This window comes from Bos grunniens, chromosome 2 (assembly GCF_055505025.1).
Source record: "Bos grunniens cultivar Pamir isolate PY7600 chromosome 2, Bosgru_T2T1.0, whole genome shotgun sequence".
NCBI lineage: Eukaryota > Metazoa > Chordata > Mammalia > Artiodactyla > Bovidae > Bos > Bos grunniens.
The window spans coordinates 136,038,156-136,061,416 of record NC_141166.1 but is presented as its reverse complement, the minus strand read 5'-3'; the positions used below and the strand labels follow the sequence as shown (position 1 = coordinate 136,061,416).

Genomic DNA, 23,261 nt, shown 5'->3' with positions numbered 1-23,261 from the left:
GAAAGCTATAACAAACCTAGACAGCAAATTAAAAAGCACAGACGTTACTTTGCCAAAAAGGTCCATACAGTCAAAGCTATTATGTTTCCAGTAGTCATGTATAGACGTCAGAGCTGGACCATAAAGAAGGCTGAGAGCCTAAGAATTGATGCTTTTGAATTGTCGTGTTGGAGAAGACTCCCCTCGACTGCAAGGAGATCAAACCTGTCAATCCTAAAGGAAATCAATCCTGAATAGGCATTGAAAGGACTGATACTAATGCTGAAGCTCCAATACTTTGGCCACCTGATGCAAAGAGCTGACTCATTAGAAAAGACCCTAATGCTGGGAAAGATTGAAGGGAGAAGGGGACAACAGAGGAAGAGATGGTTGGATGGTATCACTCACTCAATGGACATGAGTTTGAGCAAGCTCCAGGAGGTGGTGAAGGACAGGGAACCCTGGTGTGCTGCAGTCTATGGGGTCGCAAAGAGTCAGACAGGACTGAGCAGCAGCAACAACTTAAAAACAATGTTCCAATATCCAAAAAAGGTAGGTGAGAGAAACAGAAAACAGAGCAGAAACAGAAAACAAATAGTAAGACGAGAAGTCTTAAAATCTAAACATATCATGAATTATACTATAAATGATCTGAACACAAAAGATGGACTGTCACAATGGATTTTCTAAAAATGACCCAACTACATGCAATCTCTACAAAACTCACTTGGAATATAAAAATATAAGGAGATTAGAAGTAAATAAACGGAAAATATATATATACCAAACAATACTAATCAAAAGAAAGTTGAAATGACTATTTTAATATCATATAAAACGGATGCCAGAGAAAAGAAAATTACTGGAGATAAAGCAGAATATAACATAATAATAAAGCAGTAAATTCACCAAAGAAAACATAACAACCTTACATGCGTATGAAGTCAAAATAAAGCCCCAAAACATACAAAACAACAACTAAAAGGAAAAATGGCCAAATCCACAATTATGTTAGAGACACCAATACTACCCTGTCAGTAACAAAACAAGCAGAGAGAAAACCAGCACTGATAAGGAACTGAAAATCATAAGCATAAACCAGAATCAAAAATCATAAGCATAAACCAAACAGATGTGATCAACACTTTATACAACAAGCTATCCAATAAGAGTAGAACATGCCTTCTTTTTAAAGTATACACTGAATATTCACCAAAACAGATCACATTTCAAAAAAGCAGGACTGAAGAAGGGGGACAAAAATGAAACAGCACAAGAAAAGTGAAAATAAGCTGAAGTGTACAATACAAAGTACCTGGCCATACAGCAGAGCATTATTCTTTTTAATCCTTAACAAAAAATTCTTCCAGCAGGCAGGCTTCTGTCTCCTGTTCACAGATGCAAAAGATACTGCACCTCACAGCACAGTTCAGGCAAAGAGCTTGGGCTAGAACACAGTGTAGGCTGTAACTGCTGGGCCCTACACGCCCATAGGGTCTGCCTACAAGGCTGGGGGCAAACTCCAGCCTGAAGCTGGCTCATGTACGGTCTGAAAGCTAAGAAAAGATTTCACATCTTAAATGATTGAAAAGTAATCAAAAGAATATTTTCTAATGAAAACATTATAAAAACTTTACATTTCAATGTGAAGTTTTGTGTATGGCTGCTTTGGCACAACTGCAGGGTCCCAAAAGTGGGTCCCCTGGCCGTTTAGAGTAAGTCTGTCAACCTCTGAAGCAAATCTCATTGTAAATATTACAAATAAAAATACAAAATGCTAATATAACATCAGCAATATAATCTTTCATCACCAGGAAGCAGACAAGAAGCATCACTAAACACAACTCAAGTTTTACTCTCAGGAGCATAAACAAGAACGTTTACAATAGCAAACGCAGGAGGCAGTCACTTGAGGATACAAAAACAACCAAGAAGAGCTCCACAACAAGCTCTGAGACAAAAGGTTAAGTATGTCATTTCTTCTTTCCATTAACACAGGGCTCAAAAGTTTACAGAGAGCAAACAAACAGAACATAAACTATTATGGAACACACACACACCACAGATAATGGAAAGATGGGGATACAGGAGTCGGGGAGTTGATCTTCCTAACGTTCCAGGGTAACACCCTGAAGGGGAAGAGCAGATTTCAGGAGATGAAATGAGGACTAGAAGACTTTAACACTCTCCTGTTCTAGAACAGTAAGAAGATTTTTCACAACCACCCAATGAGATTTCCTCTCAAAGCACTGTCAGAAGGTGCTAGGTATAGGACCTACAGAAAGAGGAGCTGTTATTGCTCAGTCGCTGTGCTTGAGGTCCAGAGTAAGCAGAAGGCTAGAGGTACAGGCAACCCCTTTGTGCAGTTCTCCCCACACAGGCAGGACCACAGCTGGAGCAGCACTCCTAAAACGGCCCAGGGCCACCAGAGACTCCTGCATTCTACTGCGCAACGTAAGTTCAACTGTGTTTTATTTTCACTTTAATCACTACCTTGAAGAAAGCTTGTTCACTAATACAGACTTCTCAATTAAAAAAAAAAATAGACTGTAAATAAAAAAAAAAGAACTACAGGTATCTAAGAACATTCCCCTTCATGGATCACAGCCTTGTTGTTGCAAAGGAGCTTGCATAACACAACGAAATCTATGACCAAAACCATGCCAGGTCACCCAAGACAGATGGGTCATAGTGAAGGGTTCTGACAAAACATGGTCCACTGGAGGAAGAAATGGCAACCGACTCTAGTATTCTTGCCTGGAGAACTCCACGGAGAATATGAAAAGGCAAAAAGATATGACGCCAAAAGATGAGCCCCCCGGGTGGGAAGATGTCTAATATACTACGAAAGATGACCCCCTAGGATGGAAGATGTCCAATACACTACTGGGAAGAACAGACGGCACTTACTAATAGCTCCAGAAAGAGTGAAACGGCGGGGCCTCAGTGGAACAATGCTCATCTGTGGAGGTGACTGGAGGTGAAAGTAAAGTCTGATGCTGTAAAGAACAATATTGCATAGGGGCAGATTCATTTTGATATTTGGCAAAACTAATACAATTATGTAAAGTTTAAAAATAAAATTAAAAAAAAATATATTGCATAGGAACTTGGAAGTGGTCAAGCAGGAGATGGAAAGGTTGAACATTAACACCTTACGAATCAGTGAACTAAACTGGACAGGAATGGGAGAATTTAACTGAGATGGCCATTATTATCTAATACAGTGGGCAAGAATCCCTTAGAAGAAATGGAGTAGCCCTCACAGTCAATAAAGAGAGTCCAAAATGCAGTATTTGGGTGCAATCTCAACAATGACAGAATGATCTTGGTTCATTTCCAAGGCAAACCATCCAACATGACAGTAATTCAAGTCTACTCCCCAAACACTGATGCCGAAGAAGGCAAAGTTGAGCAGTCTTACGAAAACCCACAACACCTTCTAAAACTAACACCAAAAAAAGATGTCCTTTTCATCATAGGGGATTGGAATGCAAAAGCAGGAAGTCAAGAGATACCCAGAATAACAGGCAAGGTTGGCCTCAGAGGATAAATTGAAGCAGGGCAAAGGCTAACAGTTTTGTCAAGAGAACACGCCGATCACAGCAAACACCCTATTCCAACAATCTAAGAGACTACTCTACATATGGACATCACCAGATAGTCAACATCGAAATCCAACTGATTATGTTCTTTGCAGCCAAAAATGAAAATGCCAGGAGAAATATCAACAACCTTGATACGCAGATGATACCACTCTAATGGCTGAAAGTGAAGAGAAACTAAAGAGCCTCTTGAGGGTGAAAGAGCAGAGTGGAAAAAGCTGGCTTAAAACTCAACATTCAAACAACTAAGATCATGACATCTGGGCACATCACTTCACAGCAAATAGATGGAAGAAAAATGGAAACAGTGAGATTTTATTTTCTTGGGCTCCAAAATCACTGCAGATGATGACTGCAGCCATGAAATTCAAAGATGCTTGCTCCCTGTAAGCTATGACAAACCTAGACAGTGTGTTGCCAACAATGGTCCATACAGTCAAAGCTATGGTTTTTCCATTAGTCGTGTAATGATGTGAGAGTTGGACCATAAAGAAGGCTGAGCATGGAAGAATTGATATTTTTGAACTGTAGAGCTGGAGAAGACTCTTGAGAGTTCCTTGGTCAGCAAGGAGATCAAACCAATCAATCCTAAAGGAAATTAACCTGAATATTCACTGGAAGAACTTTTGCTGAAGCTCCAATACTTTGGCCATGTGATGGGAAGAGCCGATGCACTGGAAAAGAATCTGATGCTGGGAAAGATCTAGGGCAGGAGGAGAAGGGGGCAACAGAATGAGATAGTTAAACGGCATCACCAACTCAGTGGACATGAATTAAGCAAAGTCCAGGAGAAAGCAGAGGACAGAGAAGCCTGTTGTCCATGGGTTGCAAAGTCATACATGACTTAGTGACTGAACAACAATCTAAATTTATCACTGAAAATTCTCCACAAAAACGGAAAAGGAATGGGCTGGGGGGGGGGGGGGGCGGTGATTATACGTGTGTTGGTGGCAGGGGGAGACTGATTTATTTTAAGGAATTGGCTTCCACAACGGTGGAAATTCAACTCCAAAAACTGCAAAGAAAGCAAGAAAGGTGGGGACCAAGGAACAGTTGATGTTACAGTTTTGAGTCCAAAGGCAATCTGGAGGGAAAATTTCTTCTTGCTGGAAGACAGTTAGTCTTTTCTCTACTCAGACTCTTCACGTGACTGGATGAGGCCCACCCACATTATGAAGTGTAATTTGCTTTACTCAAAGTCCATGGATTTACATGTGAATTTCATTCAAAATTCACTTTCATAGAAACATCCAGAATAATATTTAATCAAACAAATATCTAGACAACATGGCTTGGCAAAGTTGATACATAAGATAAACCATTACACTAAAGATCTCAATTAATAAAATTAATTAAAACTAAAAGGAGATACTTCAAGATGGTGGAGGAATAGGATAGGGAGACCACTTTCTCCCCCACAAATTCATCAAATGATCATCTGAATGCTGAGCAACTTCCACCAAACAACATCTGAACACTGGCAGAGGACACCAGGCACCCAGAAAGGCAGCCCAATCTCTTCGAAAAGGAGGTAGGACAAAATACAAAAGACAAAAAGAGATACAAAAGAGTTAGGGACAGAGACCTGTCCTGGGGAGGGAGTCCTGAAGTTTCCACACAGTAGGAAACCCTCTCACAGACAGGTGTGTGGGGACTTTTGGAATCTCAGAAGGCAACATACCCAGAAGAAAAAAAAAAAAAAAAACCCAGAGAATACACACCTAACTACAAATGCAGAAATGGGAACATTCCCAAGAAAGGCTCTAACCTAACAACCTAACGGGTAGCCTGGCCTGCTCACAGAACAAAGGAATGAGGGAATACCAAAGGAGAATGCCTGGAGGCAGAGGCAGGCTTGCAACAGCCAGAGCTGGAAGGCAAGGGACTGCTACAATCTCACCCCCAGAGACAACATCTTCCACCAAACTGTGAGGAGGCTCCCAGCTGCTAATGCTGACTTCCTGAGACCCTGGACGGCTGACATCGACCAGGAGGGTCTAGGGTGAGACCAGCTCTCCAGAAGAGACACACAGCACACCTGATATGGTACTCTCATGGTGCCCCTGGGAAACTGAGCAGCTGGGACCAGGAGGTGATTGAGACACACAGCCCCCTCGGGACAGCATGCTCACCAAGCACCTGGGGGCCTGAGCTGCTCAGACAGGAGAAGGGCACAAAATGTACACCCAACCCACAGAGACCGAGCCAGAACTGTGTCTGAGTGTCTCCTGTGGAGGGACGGGTCAGCAGTGGCCTGCCACAGGGGCTCTGGGTGCAGCAGACCTGGGTATGGCAAAAACCTTGGTGGAGGTCACCATTAACCCCACCATAGAGCCACCAGAACTTACACAGGACTGGGCAAACAGACTCTTAGAGGGCACAAACAAAACCTTCCACGTACCAGGAATCAGGAGAAAGGAGCAGTGACCTCACAAGTTACTGACCCAGACATGCCCGTCACTGTCCAGCAGTCTCCAGCAGAGGCTAGGTTCGGCAGTGGCCTGCTGCAGGGTCAGGGGCAATGAGTGCAGCAGTGTGTGCATGGGGCCTTTTGAAGGAGGTCACCATTATCTTCATTACCTCCACCACAGATTGGCCTCAGGTCAAGCAACCAGGAGGAACACAGCTATGCCCACTAACAGAAAACTGGACTAAAGATTTACCGAACATGGCCCCACCCATAAGAAGAAGACCCAGTTTCCCCTGAGTCAGTCTCTCCCATCAGGAAGCTTCCATAAGCCTCTTATCCCTATCTATCAGAGGGCAGACAGAATGAAAACCACGATCACAGAAAACTAACCAAATGGATCACATGGACGACAGCTTTGTCTAGCTCCATGAAACTATGAGTCATGCTGTGTGGGGTCACCCAAGATGGACGGGTCATTGTGCAGTGTTCTGACAAAACGTGGTCCACTGGAGAAGGGAATGGCAAACCACTTCAGTATTCTTGCTTTGAGAACCCCATCAACAAAATGAAAAGGCAAAAAGGTATGACACTGAAAGATGAACTCCCAGGTCGGTAGGTGTCCTATATGCTACTGGAGAAGAGTAGAGAAATAACTCCACAAAAAATGAAGACACAGAGCTAAAGCAAAAACAACACCCAGTTGGGGATGTGACAGGGATAGAAGTAAAGTCTGATGCTATAAAAAGCAATATTGCACAGGAACCTGGAATGTTAGGTCCATGAATCAAGGCAAATTGGAAGCAGTCAAACAGGAGATGGCAAGAGTGAACATCAACATTTTAGGAATCAGTGAACTAAAATGGACTGGAATGGGAGAATTTAACTGAGATGGCCATTATATCTACTCCTGTGGGCAAGAATCCCTTAGAAGAAATGGAGTAGCCATCACAGCCAACATAAGAGTCTGAAATGCAATACTTGGATGCAATCTCAAAAAAACCAGAATGATCTCTGTTCGTTTCCAAGGCAAACCATTCAATATCACAGTAATACAAGTCTATAACCTGACCAATAATGCTGAAGAAACTGAACTTGAACAGTTGTATGAAGATCTACAAGACCTTCTAGAACTAACACTCAAAAAAGATGTCTTCTTCATTATAGAGGACTGGAATGCAAAAGCAGGAAGTCAAGAGACACCTGGAGTAACAGACAGATTTCGCCTTGGAGTACAAAACAAAGCAGGTAAAAGGCTAACAGAGTTTTTCCGAGAACGCACTGGTGGTAGCAAACACCCTCTTGCAACAACACAAGAGAAGACTCTACATATGGACATCACTAGATGGTCAATACCAAAATCAGATTGACTATATTTTTGCAGCCAAAGATGAAGAACCTCTATTCAGTTCAGTTCAGTTCTGTCGCTCAGTTGTGTCTGAGTCTTTGCAACCCCATGAGCTGCAGCATGCCAGGCCTCCCTGTCCAACAACAAGTCCCAGAACCTACCCTAACTCATGTCCATTGAGTTGGTGATGCAATCCAACCATCTCATCCTCTGTCGTCCCCTTCTCCTCCTGCCCTCAATCTTTCCCAGCATCAGGGTCTTTTCAAATAAGTCAGCTCTTCACATCAGGTGGCCATGGTATTGGACTTTCAGCTTCAGCATCAGTCCTTCCAATGAATATTCAGGACTGATTTCCTTTAGAACTCACTGGTTTGATCTCTTTGCAGTCCAAGGGACTCTCAAGAGCCTCCTCCAACACCACAATGAAAAAGTATCAATTCTTTGGCGCTCAGCTTTCTTTATGTCCAACTCTCACATCTATACATGACTACTAGAAAAACCATAGCCCTGACTAGACAGACTTTTGTTGGCAAAGTAATGTCTGCTTTTTAATATGCTGTCTAGGTTGGTCATAACTTTCCTTCCAAGGAGTAAGCGTCTTTTAATTTCATGGCTGCAGTCACCATCTGCAGTGATTTTGGAGCCCAAAAAAATAGTCTGACACTGTTTCCACTGTTTCCCCATCTATTTCCCATGAAGTGATGGGACCGGATGCCATGATCTTCATTTTCTGAATGTTGAGCTTTAAGCCAACTTTTTCACTCTCCTCTTTCACTTTCATCAAGAGGCTTTTTAGTTCCTCTTCACTTTCTGCCATAAGGGTAGTGACCTAAATCAAATACCTTACGATTAAACAGAGGAAGTGACAAATAGATTCAAGGGATTAGATCTGATAGACAGTGTCTGAAGAACTACGGATGGAGGTTCATGACACTGTACAGGAGGCAGTGATCAAGACCATCCCCAAGAAAAAGAAATGCAAAAAGGCAAAACGGTTGTCTGAGGAGGCCTTAAAAATAGCTGAGAAAAGAAGAGAAGAGAAAGGCAAAGGAGAAAAGGAAAAATATACCCATTTAAATGCAGAGTTCCAAAGAACAGCAAAAAGATACAAGAAAGCCTTCCTCAGCGACCAGTGCAAAGAAATAGAGGAAAACAACAGAATGGGAAAGACTAGAGATGTCTTCAAGAAAATTAGAGATAACAAGGGAACATTTCAAGCAAAGATGAGCACAATAAAGGACAGATACGGTCCTTAACAGAAGCAGAAGATATTAAGAGGTGGCAATAATACACAGAAGAACTATACAAAAAGACCTTAATGACCCAGATAACCACAATGGTGTGATCACTCACCTAGAGCCAGACATCCTAAAATGCAAAATCAAGTAGGCTTTAGAATCATCACTAAGAACAAAGATAGTGGAGATGATGGAATTCCAGCTAAGCTATTTCAAATCCTGAAAGATGATGCTTTTAAAGTGCTGCACTCAATATGCCAGCAAATTTGGAAAACTCAGCAATGGCCACAGGACTGGAATAGGTCAGTTTTCATTCCATTCCAAAGAAAGGCAATGCCAAAGAATGTTCAAACTACTGCACAATTGCACTCATCTCACACACCAGCAAAGTAATGCTCAAAATTCTTGAAGTTAGGCTTCAACAGTACATGAACCATGAATTTCCAGATGTTAAAGTTGGATTCAGAAAAGGCAGAGGAACCAGAGATCAAACTGCCATCATCTGCTGGATGATAGAAAAAGCAAGAAAATTCCAGAAAAACATCTACTTCGGCTTCAATGATTACAGCAAAGCCTCTGACTGTGTGGATCGCAACAAACTGGAAAATTCTTCAAGAGATGGGAATACCAGACCACCTTACCTGCCTCCTGCAAAACATGTTTGCAGGTCAAGAAGCAACAGTTAAAACTGGACATGGAACAAAAGACTGGTTCCAAATCAGGAAAGGAGTATGTCAAGGCTGTATATTTTCACCCTGCTTGTTTAACTTCTATGCAGAGTACATCAAGCAAAATGCTGGGCTGGATGAAGCACAAGCTGGAATTAAGACTGCCAGGAGAAATATCAATAACCTCAGATACGCAGATGACAACACCCTTATGACAGAAAGCAAAGAGGAACTAAACAGCCTCTTGATGAAAGTGAAAGAGGAGAGTGAAAAAGCTGGCTTAAAACTCAACATTCAAAAAACAAAGATCATGGTATCAAGTTAAATCACTTCATGGCAAATAGACAGGGGAAAAATGGAAACAGTGACAGACTATTTTCTTGGGCTCCAAAATTTCTGCATATGTTGACTGTACCCATGAAATTAAAAGACACTTGCTCTTTGGAAGAAAAGCTATGATAAACCTAGACAGCATATTAAAAAGCAGTTTGTGATTACATTGCTGACAAATGTCTGCATAGTCAAAGCTATCTTTTCTCTGGTAATCACATATGGATGTGAGAGTTGGGACTATAAAGAAAGCTGAGCACCAAAGAATTGATGCTTTTGAACTGTGGTGTTGGAAAAGATTCTTGAGAGTCCCTTGGACTGCAAGGAAATCCAACCAGTCCATCCTAAAGGAAATCAGTCCTGAATATTCATAGGAAGGACTGATGCTGAAGCTGAAACTCTAGTACTTTGGCCACCTGATGTGAAGACTTATTGGAAAAGACTCTGATGCTGGGAAAGATTGAAGACGGGAGGAGAAGAGGACAACAGAGATGGTTGGGTGGCAACACCAACTCGATGGACATGAGTTTGAGCAAGCTCCAGGAGTTGGGGATGGACACGGAAGCCTGGCATACTGCAGTCCATAGGGTCGCAAAGAGTTGGACACGACTGAACTAACTTACTGAATTTGTGAAATCCTGTACAAATGCTAAGAGAGACTACTAGATCATCAGTCACCACGCTCAAGTTAACAAATAAATGTACACATGCCTTTGCCTCTTCATGCTACTGTATGCCAAGATGCAAAATCAACTTTACACTTCTTAATCATTAGCACATTCTTTTTGCTTATTAAACATATTAAATGGGACTCATAATGTGGACTCCAGAGTTCTGCTAAAATGTTTAACACCAATATCATACTTTTTAATCTGTGGTATAATAAAAATATTTATTTGGTCTTTGGTCTAGATTCCTGGTACAGAGCTTCTAAAACCCTTGCAATTTACTCAGGAGTGTCTTTTGATATTCACAACAAGCTCCTTTCCACTATACCTGAGCTTATGCTAAGGAACTGACTCAGGATGGGGCCTCTAGATAGCTAGCTCCATGATGTGAGCTGGTCACCAGAAAGACCCAATAGTGATTAGAGGGGAAAACTATCAGGACCATCTCCTGACCTCTAGAGAGAGAGAGGTTGGAGATTAAATAAAATCTCTTGAGCACAAAAACTGGGGGATATTTCAGGTTGGTGAATACACAGATGTGCTGGGAGGTTGGAGGGCCAAGAAAAGGCATGGAGGCTCTGAGCCCCTTCCCCACACCTTGCCTCTGCATCTCTTCCACTTGGCTGTTTTGAGCTGTCTTCTTTATAATAAACCAACAAAGTGTTTTCCTGAATTTTGTGAGTTTTTCTAGGCAATTATTGAACCTGAGAGGGTTATGGAAACCTCTAAATTTGTAGTCAGTCAGGCAAATGTGAGAGTAACCTGGGAATTCCAGCTGAGTCTGGCATCTGAAGTGGAGGCAGCCTTGGAGAACTGAGCCCTTCACTTGTGAGGACCGAACTCCAGTAGTTAAGTGTCAGAACTGGACTGAATTATCAGACATTTAGTTGGTGCTGGAGAATCACAGAATTAGTGTAGAACCACACTCTGAATTTGTTGTTGTTTAGTCGCTAAGTCATGTCCGACTGTTTTGTGATCCCATATACTACAGCCCACCAGGCTTCTCTGTCCATGGGATTCTCCAGGCATGGGTTGCCATTTCCTTCTCCAGAGGATCCTCCTGACCCAGGGATCAAACCTGTGTCTCCTGCACTGACAGGTAGATTCCTTACCAATGAGCCACCAGGGAAGCCCACTATCTGAATTAGAGGCTACTTAATTCAGATCAAAGTCATAATCTCAACCACATGAATGGCTGAGATTAAACAAGAAAGAATGCTGGCAGAGAAACATAAATATATAAGCAAGATGCTAAAGATTACTATCAAGGAAGAAAGATAGTAATTTCTGTCTTAAAGAAAAATGTCCAGTTATGCAAAAACATGAAACAAGATGGTAAGAGATAAGTTGGCAGATACATTAAGTAACAGAAGATCTGAGGTAAACTTTATCTGCCTTAGTTAACAAAACCTACAAAAAATGTGTCAGAATTGACAAAGTTGATCAATAAAGAAAGGTGTGAACCCTTTACTACCACCCTGGGCTTTCTCTCTGTGATTATAACACAGCCATCCTCTCTCGAGCCCAGATCAACTTCCTCTGAAAGCTGTTTGATGCCATCTTCCCAGGATCAGCTCTCTTCCTGTCTCTGAAACTCTCAAGGTAGTAGACTTTGGCTGTACAGACACAACACACTTTGAAAAGAAAACATTATCAGCAGAACTTGGAACCATGTCAGAAATGCAAATTCCCAAGTCCTACCCAAATCCAAGAAATCATAAATTCTAAGGGTGGGGCCAGACACTGGTCAGGCCAGTATCTGACCAAGACTCCAGGTGATCCTAATGAACTACAGAGTTTGAGAACCCTTGGGCTACAGAATCAGGATTCAACTGAGTTCTCACTGCTAGAAGGACTGAGTCCTGGCTACTCTTCCCAACACTCACAGCCCTTTGTGCAATAGCGTCTAGCCTTGAGTTTATAAATGTGCCTCCCCAGAATGTGTCCACTGCATCAGCAGCTGCATTCTCCTAGATTTAGATGCGGCTGAGCACTCAAGCAGTCCATGTCCCTCCAGGCTGGCCCACACCTATCTGCTGCTCCCTGTCCACCATACATACCACTGCTCTTCACAGTCCTCCACCTGGAGGATCCCACCTACACCACCACCCTTGGGCCCAGGCCAGGTCTCCTTGACAAACCGTAGGAATCAGGCCACTCCTGAACTCCACCAGCCCTGGTTGTGGGTAACATCATGGGGTTTTTATGATCCTGTTAAACACTTCTGTATGCAAATACATTTTCTGCCCAAATAATCATGAATTATTTGGGAAGAAAAGCCACATCCAATATTTTATATCCTCCACAGAGAAACTATAAAACCAGGAGAAAAGTTGTCACGTTCTTTAAAAAAAAAAAAAAAAAATTAAAAACTCATCTCTGGACGCTTAAAATTGAAACACATGTAACTAAAGAGCACTGACTAAAAAAAAAAAAAAAGGCACTGACTAGACCAAGAGAAAAGAAAACCTTAAAAACAATGCACAATACAAAGTCAGAAAAAGCCAAAATAAACTCCATAAGAACTATATAAAAACTATAAAAAGTTAGTACTGATGTCCATAAATGACATTAGTAATGTAACAGAAATAGCAATAAAATTTTCTAAGAGGCCTGACTACGCAAACAACTGGCTAGTATATTTCTACTATCTGCACAGACTGAGAAGGTTTACAATATATGAAACAGTTCTTCACACAAAGGTCAGCCCCTGACAAAAATTTAAAAATCAAGTTTAGTGTATCTGTTATTAGCCTCTTAACTCTCCCTTCTTTACATCCTATTCCCTCCTCTATTTTCCCTCAAAATAATAAATACTGTAACTCTAAACAGGGTTGTAAGAAACAGTCACTTGAAAAAAAAGTGTAAGATTATAATCTAGCCTGTCTTTTGTAGGGCAGGCCCCAAAAAGGAAACACAAAGCTTACTACCTAGATGGAAGCACTCTTTCATCAGTAGGATCAAAAAGTTCTAAAAGGAAGAAAAGAAGGTTTATTCCAAGGTAAACTCCAATTATTAAAAGCCACTATGTCCAGAAATGAATGAAGAAAACAAGCTAAGCCAGAGTAAGAACCCATCCCGAATCGCCGTGTGTGCAGGAGAAAACGGTCATCCCCAGGAAGCAGAGGAAAGGAAACGGCGCCTCTAAGGCTTCTGCTCTGATCTGTGTTTTCCTCAGAATCAGCCACACTACAGTTACATACAATGCACACAGTTTTCTGAGGAGAGGTGAGGTGGTCTGGTATTTCTATCTCTTTGAGAATTTTCCAGTTTCTTGTGATCCAGACAGTCAAAGAGTCTGCACAGTCAATGAAGCAAATGTTTTTCTGGAATTCCCTTGCTTTCTCTATGATTCAATGAATTATGGCAATTTGATCTCTGGTTCCTCTGCCGTTTCTAAATTCAGCTTGTACATCTATCTGGAAGTTCTAGATTCACATACTGCTGAAGCAGAGCTTGAAGGATTTTGAGCACACCCTTACTAGATGTGAAATGAGCACAACTGTACGACAGTCTGAACATTCTTTGGCATTATCCTTCTTTAGGATTAGAATGAAAATAGACCTTTTCCAGTCCTGGGGCCACTGCTGAGTTTTCCAAATTTGCTAACATACTGAGTGCAGCAATTTGACAGCATCACCTTTTAGAATTTTAAACAGCTCAACTGAAATCCCATCACCTCCACTAGGTTTGTTTGTAGTTATGCTTCCTAAGGCCCACTTGACTTCAGTCCAGGATGTATGGTTCTAGACACGTGATCACACCATCATGGTTATCCAGGTCACTAAGACCTTTCCTGTATAGTTCCTCTGTGTATTCCTGTCACCTCTTCTTAATCTCTTCTGCTTCTGTTAAGTTCTTGCTATTTCTGTCCTTTTTTGTTGCCCATTTCTGCATGAAATGTTCCCGTGGTATCTCCAATTTTTTTGAAGAGATCTCTAGTCTTTCCCATTCTATTGTTTTCCTTTACTTTTTTGCATTGTTCGTTAAAGAAGGCTTTCTTATCTCTCACTGCTATTCTCTGGAACTAAGCATTCAGTTCGGTATATCTCTTCCTTTCTCAGCCTCCTCAAACAACCATTTTGCCTTTGTGTATTTTTCTTTGGGATGGTTTTGATTACTTCCTCCTGTACAATATTACGAACCTCTGGCCATCATTCTTCAGGCACTCTGTCTACCAGATCTAATTCCTTGAATCAATTTATCACCTCCGCTGTATAATCATAAGGGATTTAATTTGGGTCATTAACAGACTGGCCTAGTGGTTTTCCCTACGTTCTTCAATTTAAGCCTGAATTTGCAATAGGGAGCTCATGATCTGAGCCACAGTCAGCTCCCGGTCTTTTTTCTGTGGACTGCACAGAAATTCTCCATCTTTGCCTACAAAGGACATAATCAATCTGATTTCGGTATTGACCTCTAGTGACGTCCATGTGTAGAGTCATCTCTTGTGTCACTGAAAAAAGGGTGTTTACTATGACCAGTGTGTTAGTGTTTGCTCTGATTCATTTTATATTCCAAGGCCAAACCTGACTGTTATTCTGGGTATCCCTTGACTTCCTGCTTTTGAATTCCAATCTTCTATGTGAAAAGGACAAAAGAAGGAATCTTTTTTTGATGTTAGTTATAGAAGGTCTTGTAGGTCTTCAAAGTACCAGTCGACTTCAGCTTCTCTGGCATCAAGAAGGCTGGGACATAGACTTCCGTTTACTGTGATGTTGAATGGTTTGCCTTGGAAAATAAACCGAGATCATTCTGTCATTTTTGAGACTGAATCGAAATACTGCATTTTGGACTCTTTTGTTGACTATGAGGGCTACTCCCTTTGTTCTAAAGGATTCTTGCCCACAGTAGTAGATATAATAATCATCTGAATTAAATTCATCCATTCCCATTCGTTTTAGCTCACTGATTGCTAAGATATCAATGTTCATTCTTGCCATCTCCTGCTTAAGCACCTCCAAGTTACCCTGATTCACAGATCTAACATTCCAGGTTACAATGCAATATTGTTCTTTACAGCACCGGACTTTACTTTCACCACCAGATACATCCACAGTTGAAATGAAAGTCATTTCAGCTTTGGCCCAAATGCTTCATTCTTTCTAGAGCTACTACTAATTGCCTTCTGCTCTTGCCCAGTAGCATACTGGACACCTTCCAACCTAGGGGCTCATCTTCCAGTGTCATATCTTTTTGCTTTTTCATACTGTTCATGGGGTTCTTGCGGCAAAAATACTGGAGTGGTTAGCCATTCCCCTGCTTGAGTGGACCACATTTTGTCAGAATTCTTCATTATGACCTGCCTGTCTCATGTGGCCCTGAACCACATGGCTTACAGCTTCACTGAGGCATGCAAGTCCCTTCACCACGAAAAGGTTATGATCCACAAAGGGGGAATATCAGACCACCTTACCTGGATCCTGAGAAACCTGTACATGGGTGAAAAAGAAACAGAATTGGACACGGAACTGGTTTAAAATTGGGAAAGGAGTAAAACAAGGCTATATACTGTCACCCTGTTTATTTAACTTTTATGCAGAGTACATTAAGCAAAATGCTGGGCTGGATGAATCACAGAATGGAATTAAGATTGCTGGGAGAAATATCTACAATCTCAGCTGTCCGAATGATATCACTCTAACAGCAGAAAGTGAAGAGGAACTGAAGAGCCTCTTGATGAAGGTGAAAGAACAGAGTGAAAAAGCTAGCTTGAAACTCAACATTCAAAAAACTAAGATCATAGCATCCAGTCCTGTAACTTCATAGCCAACAGAAGGGGAAAGGGTAGAAGCAGTGACAAATTTTATTTTCCTGGGCTCCAAAATTACTATGGATGGTGACTGCAGCCATGAAATTCAAAGATGTTTGTTCCCTAGAAGGAAAGCAATGTCAAACCTAGACAGCATATTAAAAAGCAGAGATATCACTTAAGCTCTGTAAAGTCAAAGCCATGGTTTTTCCAGTAGTCATGTATGGATGTGAGAGTTGGCCCATTAAGAAGGCTGAGTGCCAAAGAATGGATGCTTTCGAATTGTGGTTCTAGAGAAGGCTCTGGAGAGTCCCTTGGACTGCAAGGAGATCCAACGAGTCAACCCTGCTGCTGCTGCTGCTGCTGCTGCTGCTGCTAAGTCGCTTCAGTCGTGTCCGACTCTGTGCAACCCCAGAGACAGAAGCCCACCAGGCTCCCCTGTCCTTGGGATTCTCCAGGCAAGAACACTGGAGTGAGTTGCCATTTCCTTCTCCAATGAATAAAAGTGAAAAGTGAAAGGGAAGTCACTCAGTCGTGTCCGACTCTTAGCGACCCCATGGACTACAGCCTACCAGGCTCCTCCATCCATGGGATTTTCCAGGCAAGAGTATTGGAGTAGGGTGCCATTGCCTAGGATATCAATCCTGAATACTCATTGGAAGGATTGATGCTTAAGCTTCAAAACTTTGGCCACCTGATGCAAAGAGCCAACTCATTGGAAAAGACCCTGATGCTGGGCAAGACTGAATTCAACAGGAAGAGGGCAGCAGAAGATGAGATGGTTAAGACAGCTTAACTAACTCAATAGACGTGAATCGGAGCAAACTCTGGGAGATAGATGAAGGGCAGGGAAACCTGACATGCTGCAATCCATGGGGTTGCAAAGAGTCATCAGACGGGTCTTACTGACTGAACAACAACAAAATAATGTACACCCTCTTGGGAATTCCCTGAAAGTCCAGTGGTTAAGACTCTGCAGTTTCCCTGCCAGGGGCCTTGGTTTGAAACCTGGTTGGAGAACTGAGGTCCCACAAGCTGCTATATAATGCAGCCACCCCCCCCAAAAAAAAGACCATGGTCTTAAAAATGAAATTAGGTGTATAAATCTATCTATTAAAAAAGTATTTTTTCATAACAAAAAGCATATATCATGTCTTATTAAAAACAATAACTTTTACTGAATGTCAAGAAAAAATATTAATTTGGGACCTACATAAAGAACAATTACACTTTGCTTTCTTTTATTTTTTTAAATTTATTTACTTTTGGCCCTTCTGGGTCCTTGTTGCTGTCCTCAGGCTTTCTCTGGATGCGGAGAGTAGGCACTACTCTCCAGTTTCAGTGTGCAGGCTTCTCATCTCAGCGGCTTCTCTTGTTGTGGAGCCTAGGCTCTAGGGCATGACGGCTTCAGTAGCTGCAGCTCCCAGGCTCTAGTTCTGGTGCACAGGCTTAGTTGCTCTGTGGCATATGGGATCTTCTCGGACATGGGATCAAACCCGTGTCTCCTGCATTGGCAGAAGGATTCTTTACCACTGATCCATCAGGGAGGCCCTACACTTTGCTTTCTAACCACATATTTTTTAATTTAACCACTATTAGTCATCAAATGCAATGAATAAGAAATAGACTTTGAATTTTTCCATGTAATTAGTTTTTCTCAGAATATCTTTTAGAACTAATATTTCACAAAAAACGTTTTAAAAAGTATGTTTTAATGCATTAATACTGGAAGGACAGGACGAAAAGGCACAAAAACTTCAAAAGTATACAGAATGAACTACTAAAACTAATAAATCATTACAAACTGAAACAAACATGTAACGTGATTACATGATACTATTTACATGAAAGTGTAGAACAGGCAAAACCAATCCACAACAGAAAAAGATCAGTGGTTGCCTATGAGTAGAGAGGGCAGGACGGAGCCAGTAAGGGGCACGTGAGAACCTTCAAAGTAGGAGTACCAATAAGTGGTTGGTTACACCAATTATGTCTGTTGAAACTTATGGAACAGGAAACTCAAAACATATATTTTATTATGGGTAAGTTCTGCCCTAAAGACAAAAAGCTACACTGAAGTCAATCTTGTTAATAATATGCATGAAGTGTCTAAGGAAGTCAGGTAAGACGCACCAGTGGACAGAGGATAGATTGGTATGATCCGGGGGATGAGTGTGCACCTGCTCACTGTACAGACCTGTCCGTTGTTGTGGGTGCATGGAAGTTTTCACAATAAAATATCAGGAAAAAAAATGAGCTCACTCTGCTAGACACTGTAACTGAAAAGATATATTGTTTTTCCAATGTATTTTCAAGTGGACACTATTCTAATTCATTCTACGAAAAGTTACTTTCTTTTTTCTTTTTTTAATGTGGACCATTTTTAAAGCCTTTCTTTAATTTGTTACAATATTGCTTCCCTTTTATGGTTTGGTTTTTGGCTGCAGGCATGTAGCTCTCCAACCAGGGACTGAACCCGCACCCCCTGCATCAGAAGGTGAAGTCCTATCCACCGGACAGCCAGGGAAGTCCCACTACTTTCTAAAATAACTTTATCCATCCTGATGATTTTCAAATAGGAGGACTAATAAACTTCAGCAGTGGGTCTCAAGTAGGGTTGTTCAGATTCTACAGGTTTGGGGTGGGTATAGGCATCCATTTCTTTTTAAAGTTTAAACTGTGATTCTGATTCACAGCCAAAGTCAAGAACAACTGACTTCACTGCGTTTTCATAATCCTATCCCCAACAAGAGTGTTCACTGATACTTCCCTGCACAGACAAATACAATAAAAGTCCACAGGCCAAAGGCTTCCAAAAAGTGTTTTATACACTCCCACAGGATAGTCACAGGGGTTTCCCAGGTAGTGTAGTGGAGAAGACTGCCTGGCAATACATGAAACGCAAAAGACAGGCTTCAATCCCTGGGTCAGGAAGACCCCCTGGAGGAAACAATGGTAACCCATTCCAGTCTTCTCACCTAGAAAATCCCATGGACAGAGGAGAATCCCAGGCTACAGCCCATGGAGTTGCAGAGTCAGACACGACTGAACGCGCGTGCGCGCGCGCACACACACACACACACACACACACACACGCACACACACACGCACAGGGTAGTCATGTTGGAAAATTTCAGAATACTATTTCCACTCAACCTCATAAAAACCACAATTTATAGTTAGCCAAAGCAAGGTATATTTCAAAACTTAGAGGAAAAAACAATAATTGGAGTTCCCAGAAGCTGCAAATGAGACATCAGAGGAAGGACACCACAGCAGGTGGCTCTGCAATTAAAAGGCCTTCAATTTGAGTAGAACAACAAAATTCAGGAAGCGCCTAATATTAATTATCATTTAGGCATTTCCAAAGTGAAAGCAAAACTTCAGAGTTATACTCAGCCACACTCCTGTCCATACAGCACATTCTAAAATTTCTATAGAATTCAATTTATAAAGGTCTTCAAAAAATGAAAAATATTAGTTAAAGGCCCTTACCTTTTCTAGGAGGAAGCTCTCCATTTTGTGATAGTTCTGTCCCAGTATATACAATTTCTCCATCTTTAACCATTTCATTCCACAGACCACAGAGTCCATCTCTTGTGAATGCAAGCTGGTAATGACAAAAAAAATAAATTCAGAGTGATCATACTCACAATGCAATTTTTAAAGAATAATGTGAAAAAAAAAAATCTCACTTATTATTCAGTCATTCAGCATTTAATGAAAACTGTCCCAAGGTACACAGTTAAGTGAACAAGGTACCATGCACAATATTTTACATACTAAGTTTTACTTAAGATACAAGATAAAAGACACATGTGGGCACATGCTCTGGAAAGATAAGCCAGTCACAAATAATGTGATCACTTATAGGAAGGGGAACATGGGTAGAAGGCAGGAGAGGTGAATGAAAGCAAGATTTTGAGTTTACCTTACATGCAAGTTAACCCGTTTATTAAGAAAACTACACTTCACCCTTGAATAACCTGGAGGTTAATCCAAATATAACTTTGATAGTGAGCCAGGAATACTTAGGTTTGCACCAAAAAAGCTGCTCAAAGCCTGATAGGAACTCCTCCACAGGCCAAACTGAGAGTAATTTTGAACAGCAAAATATATAACAACTATATTAGACTAAAATAGTAAATAAAAACATGAGTCCATACTGATATTCAAAGACAAAATAACATTCTCACAAAAAGTGCTCTTGGCTGTCCACATTTGGGAGTCAGAAAAGGTTTCCCAGAGCAAGCAGTCATTGACCAAGGGTCGGGGCACAGTGAACACCCACAGAAAGCATTCATTCTGAAAGCTGCAGGTACAGTAGAAACTCTCTTCTCAGACAGACAATACACTTTACACTAAAACAAACACATCTGTTTGCCCACCTTTCAATGGAAGGCCAGGGCCTTTTCTTGGCTCACAAGTCCACTAGCTTGTTCCTTGCCATCAGTCCCGCATACACCACTCTCATGAAGCACTCACTATTTCCAGACTCACCAAGAACTGAAGGGCACTTTGTGAACAATCTTAGTACACAATTCTTCTACAAGACATCTCCCCCAATCCTTATCAATTCTCTCTTTCCTAACCTGCACAAGTAATTTTTTCAGCATCTCAGTTTTACCCAAGCAATGTGTAGTAGGCAAATCTAAGATGCCCTAAAGATTCTTACCCCCTGGCACACACACACCCTGGGTAATCCTCTCTCTGAGTTTAGGCAGGACCTCCGAACACAGGAGAGGACATCACAACTGGACTAGGTTTTGTTTCTTTCTGTGGCAAAGGTGAAGGAATTTCCCATATACAATTAAGGTCTCACATCAGCTAATATCTAGTCAATCAAAAGGAAAATTATCCTAGGGTCATGTGAGGTAAAAGCCCTTAAGAGAATGGGACCCTCCAGAAGAGACGCTCTCCACAGCCACTGCCATGAGCTGCCTATGGAGAGGGGTGTCTCCTAGGAGGCCACAACTCAGTCCCACAGTCCCACAAACTGAATCCCGCCAACAAGGACACCAATAAAACCCTAGATGAGAATGCAAACTGGTCAGCACCCTGACTGCAGCCTGTGAGTCCTAAAGCAGAAGACCCAGCTAAGCTAAGTCAGACTCCTGATCCACAGAGAAAAGGAGCAGAGAGTACACTGAGTTGTTTTAACTGAACATTTTCTGGTCAGTGACTTGTTACACAGCAATACAAAACCAAATTGACAACCGACTTAGTTCTCATAGAAGCAACAACTTTCTCTCAGCACTCATATTTGTTCACATCACTGAATGAGACAACTGCCATAAACATGCTTAAGACCAAAATACACGACTGCTGGCAAAAGTATCAACTAGCAGAGGGGGAAGTAAATACTTCCTAAAAAGTGAGCCACGAACATTCAGGACCCCTGCTGTTTTAACACATGATGGAAAGGTCTGGCTCACCTGCTGACCTGGATAAGAGGAGGGACCTAAGACCTCTCCCTGGGCTCAGTCCAGGCCCACGTGGCCACACAGGCTGGGAATCAAACAATGACCAGACTAAACAGCCCCACGTGTGCTACACTTGAGCAGTTACCTGCCACCTTTGGGGGCTCCAGGAAATAAATGACCACACATCCGGTCGTAACTCAGTGTCAGAGCAGTGGACCAGGACAGAGGAAGAAACCAAACGCAGAGAAAACAGGATGAGAGCTTAAGTCAAGACAAAAAAGAGTATTTAAGACATTTCAGATCAAATGGGACAGATCAGATGTGAAAAACAAGGTAGAGAACAGACAAAATGACAGAATTCGCTCAGTTTTAACCACTGACACTTGCACCAACTACTGAACATAAACATGGAGATCCTCTCCCCATGCACACACATACACATACACACAATACACATACACTGCAAACACAAATTCCGATCTTAGCAGAGGGTTCAGGGCTAGAGATCCAAACCTGGAAGGCATCAGCAAATGGGCTGCAGACCTGGAGAAGATGCCCACACCCAAGGAGGGAGGGTCCTCCGCCCTGACGGCCCACTAGGATTACCCCAGGGTGGCTGGGGATGATACAATTATTAAAGAACAGGCCGAGGAAGCCCCATTTACATGAAGACAAGAATCATCACTATCGTCCTTTCTTTCTCTCATCACTTTAGTAGTGTTGGGAAGGATGGGGGTAGGGCAGAAGCTGTGTGGAAGGTAGAAACTGGGTGTCTGGAGGGATACCCACTGTAAAAGCCTCCTAGGAGCCGGGGACATGAACTCAAGTAACCACCACGCAAACTACAATGATTCAGGCATCTGAAAGGATTCAAGGAAGGAGGGAACATTGCTAAGGTAACAAAGCAAGCTTCCCTGGAGGAAGCCTTGAAAGAGTTGGACTGTGAAAGGCAGAGATGAAGTCCCTGGGAGAGCATTCCAAGGCACTGGAGGAAAGCACAGGATCCCAAGGAGAAAGAAACTGGGAAACAATCATGGCACTGGAAAAAGAGCATGCACAAGCAATACAATTCACTTAAATTTGTCAGTTTAAGAGTATTTGTACAACAGTCTACAAATAGCTTGTTTTGGGGCTTCCCTGTTGGCTCCGTGGTAAAGAATCCCTACATGGGAGACATGGGTTTAATTCCTGACCCAGGAAGACCCTACATCATGCGGAGCAACTAAGCCCATGCACCGCAACTACTGAGCTCGTGCTCTAGAGCCCAGAAGCAGCAACTACCGAGTGCATCGACAGCCCGTGCTCCAAAACAGAAGCCACCACCACGAGATGCCCAAACACCCCAACCAGAGAGTAAACCCCACCTGCCACAACTGGAGAGAAGCCCGAGAGCAGTGAAGATCCAGCACAACCAAAAATAAATTTTTAAAAAATCCTGACCTTATTAGTAGCTAATTTACAAAAACATTCCCAATGGCTAACAATACAGTTCTTAAATTTTAACTTTTTTCATACAGAATCCAGATATCTCTAATTAGTATTATTCATTCTGAGGATCCTTTACCAATTTGCTCTTATATTCTTAACTCATACCTCTAAAATGACATAACAGGTAAAGGCATTTTCATCCTGAAAAGAAGCCAACAAGGCAGGGGGTAGTAACAGGGCCAATTTTGAGAGACAGTAACTAAAACTTAGCAGTTCAATTACCTGACCAAGGTCACCAAGATCACCAAGGTCATCAGTTTGGGGGAAGAAGCCAAACTCTCCAGCTTGTTTTCTTCTCATCAACATGAACCAACAGGTGCAGTAAGGAGGCCTGGGGGAGCCACTGAAGGGGCCA

General features: G+C 42.0%; 1 protein-coding gene across 8 annotated transcripts in view; it reads right to left on the bottom strand.

Annotated features, from left to right (window-relative positions):
• The window catches only part of HERC2 (HECT and RLD domain containing E3 ubiquitin protein ligase 2), a 235,206-nt gene that overhangs the window by 202,501 nt on the left and 9,444 nt on the right, over positions 1-23,261 (bottom strand). For all 8 annotated transcript variants that reach the window (XM_086363170.1, XM_086363210.1, XM_086363152.1 and 5 more), the window contains one exon: positions 19,491-19,605. In XM_086363170.1, the coding sequence (XP_086219296.1) occupies positions 19,491-19,605 (115 nt within the window). The remainder of the gene's footprint in view (positions 1-19,490; positions 19,606-23,261) is intronic.